Here is a 2686-nt window from a genome sequence, read left to right on the forward strand (position 1 = left end):
ATGGGTGTTCAGTTTCGCTGACTGCATGTACGTCACCATGTTGCGTACCTCTCTGCCGAACGTCACAAGCGTCTCCAATTTCGTCACAGACGGCTGAGCGGTTTTCCGGATCTTGGATAGCAGACAGTATACAATTTGGTCTGGCCTTCCACACTCGGCTCGTAGGATGTCGATAATTTCCGGGATTGCATCCGGCAGCGTTAGAATATTCTGAACCTTTTCGCGAGCGCTACCAACAAGACTTTTCTGTAGCCTAGCAAGGTTCTCGTCGGGTTGTATGCCACACATGGCCGTTGTCGATTCAAATGCACTCAAGAACATGGGCCACTCGAGTGGGTCCCCGGAAAACTTGGGGAGGTCTCTAGAGACAACTTGACGCGCCGCCAGTTGCTGTGGCGTAATCATGCGACCTGTAGCATGAGGAAATCCTTTACCCAAATCTGCTGACACTGTTGGTGGAACTGTAGGCGGGTGCTGCTCGGATGCTTGCCAAGCACACGGCTGTACATTCTAACCAAAGTTCGGATGCCTGACTGGGTTGTTGATAAAGACTCCTCCCTGAGGGTGCGCAAACTGATAATCAGCACCAGATGACGGCATGTCAGGAATATTCGGAAAATACATCGCCCCGTAGGGGTAATTCATCACTGGAAATCCAGGGAACTGTGACGAGTTCAGCGGTGGCAATATTAGTGGATTCACTGGTACAGGTGGAACTGGATTCTGAGCCACTGGCGGAAAACGTGGATTCGAATCAAGATAATTGCTCCTTGGGCCCGGTGCTATAGCTGGGGGAGGATTTCTCACTGGAATCTCTGCTTGTTTTGGCGCAGTGCTTGGTTGAATCTGTTGACCTGATTGAATAATTGCTTGCATTCTTTGCCGCTCCTCTCGTTGTTGGATAGCGGGATGTGGGTTCGCACTTGGAGCCACTGTCTCGGGTTTCTGCTGGACTGGGGTAGAAGTATGCACAAATCCGCATTGTTGTTCCACCCAACCGGCGATACTTCGATGACTTTTTCCTCCTACGCTACGATCACATCCTTCATTGAGCTCTTCCAGAGCTATTTCTGCTTCTAGCTGCTGCTTTCTAGCAAGAAACTCGCGATCCCGTTCCGCTTTTTGATCCTCCAAATCCTTTTGCTCTTTCAAGTGCTTCAAACGAAGATGAGCAATAGCATTGACTGAGACGACTGATCCGGCATTCGAATTAGACGACGATTGAAGTCTTCCGAAATTTCGATCGTCCTGTCTCCCACTAATTGGACCGGTGGTATTATCATCACGATCGACCGCGCGAGCAGAAGCAAATGTTGTGCGTGCTTCGGGCGAGTTTATGTTGCCGGTTTGAGTCAAATTAACTGCGTTGTGACTAGCTACGCATCTGCAGCAGAGCCAGCTGCGATCGGCTATGGTAGCCGTAACACCGGCGCATCCATAATGTTGCCACTGCGAACACTCGTCACAAGCGACCATGCTCTGCGCTGAATCCGGGCGGCGACATGTCACGCAGCTGTACAGCTCTCCGGTAGGGCCTTCCATCATCGGTTCCAGGTTTAGGTTGCTCGTTGCAGCTTTATTTTCGAGATTTGTGGGAAATAAAAACTGTTCCGTAGTACGTTGTATGCGAACGAACTCGACTGTAAATACATTTATTATTAAATGGTGATAATGTAAACAATCTTTTATGAACTTACAAATAAGTTTCGCCGTTTACCCTAAGCTCTAGCTCTGGCAACCCTAAACCGTCGGATATCACCGGCTATTTGAAGCTAATGGACGAAAATCATACTTATCTTCGGGTACAAAACAAGTATTCTTGCGTACTTACGCTTTTTCTTTCCTACCGCTCTAATTGAGCTCAACCCGGTTCACCTAACCGGAACAACCGAACGGTCACTCAACTATCAAAGGAAATACAATATTTTAGTGGGAAATTGCGCAGTAAGGAATTTCTATCACCTAACCTCTTCCGACTCACAAACCCGCGAGCACTCAAATCCCGCGCAACTAGCCAAATAGATTCCACCTACTATAAAAATACATTAGAAGATAATCGAAGTAACTACAAAATGAATACATACTATTTTCTCCAAAAACTATTCACTACAAAACTAACTAACTGCCAGGTCAGGAAAAAACGTGTCGCAGCTTCGATCAATTTTCTAACAATGACAACTCTTTTTCGGCGCCAACGCGTTGACGTTTGTCCGATCCCGTACCAAGGTTGCCAGTTCTACTAACATTTGTGTTCTTCCCATCAAGGATAACATTGACGATCTTCGTTACCAGTACATTACACACAAAACTTTCGGGGCTCCACTTAGCAAAAATTCGCTGTTACTTTCCGTTAGCAAAAATATTTTTTTACTTTTGATTTAGCAAAAAGCTAAATTTACTCGATTTAAGTAATCAAAAAGTTTACCTTGCTCGATTTTAGTAAAACGAAGGTTTTCTAGCCGCCTTATTTCTAGATAGCAGACGCTGCCGGTAGAGACTAAAAAAACAAACCGACGTGATTCAGTGCCGTTCTGGAAATTCGATGCTGGCGGTTCTTTTGGTGGCTAAGTTCACGACAAAATGGTAGCCAAATCGATAGTGTATGCGTACAGGTAAGAGTCGATCAAGAAGTGTAAAATTTTTCCAAATTTTTAATTAATGTTTTTTTCTATTAGGTTGCTGCTGC

At 45.8% G+C, this 2686-nt stretch overlaps 1 protein-coding gene across 1 annotated transcript; it reads right to left on the reverse strand.

Moving 5' to 3' along the window:
* Positions 1 to 510: 510 nt before the first annotated feature.
* On the reverse strand, positions 511 to 2142 carry LOC129758478 (uncharacterized). The gene is made up of 5 exons (XM_055755987.1): positions 2085 to 2142; positions 1968 to 2032; positions 1832 to 1904; positions 1698 to 1772; positions 511 to 1640 (listed from the first exon to the last, which is right to left on the reverse strand). Exon 5 carries the CDS (start codon positions 1543 to 1545, stop codon positions 511 to 513), a length of 1035 nt encoding a protein of 344 aa, XP_055611962.1. The 5' UTR covers positions 1546 to 1640; positions 1698 to 1772; positions 1832 to 1904; positions 1968 to 2032; positions 2085 to 2142.
* Between the last annotated feature and the right edge of the window lie 544 nt (positions 2143 to 2686).

The sequence above is a fragment of the Uranotaenia lowii genome, chromosome 1 (assembly GCF_029784155.1).
Source record: "Uranotaenia lowii strain MFRU-FL chromosome 1, ASM2978415v1, whole genome shotgun sequence".
Lineage (NCBI taxonomy): Eukaryota > Metazoa > Arthropoda > Insecta > Diptera > Culicidae > Uranotaenia > Uranotaenia lowii.

Bases quoted from the DNA above. Each gene is read 5' to 3' on its own strand.
- LOC129758478 (XM_055755987.1), bottom strand. From the start codon at position 1,545: ATGATGGAAGGCCCTACCGGAGAGCTGTACAGCTGCGTGACATGTCGC.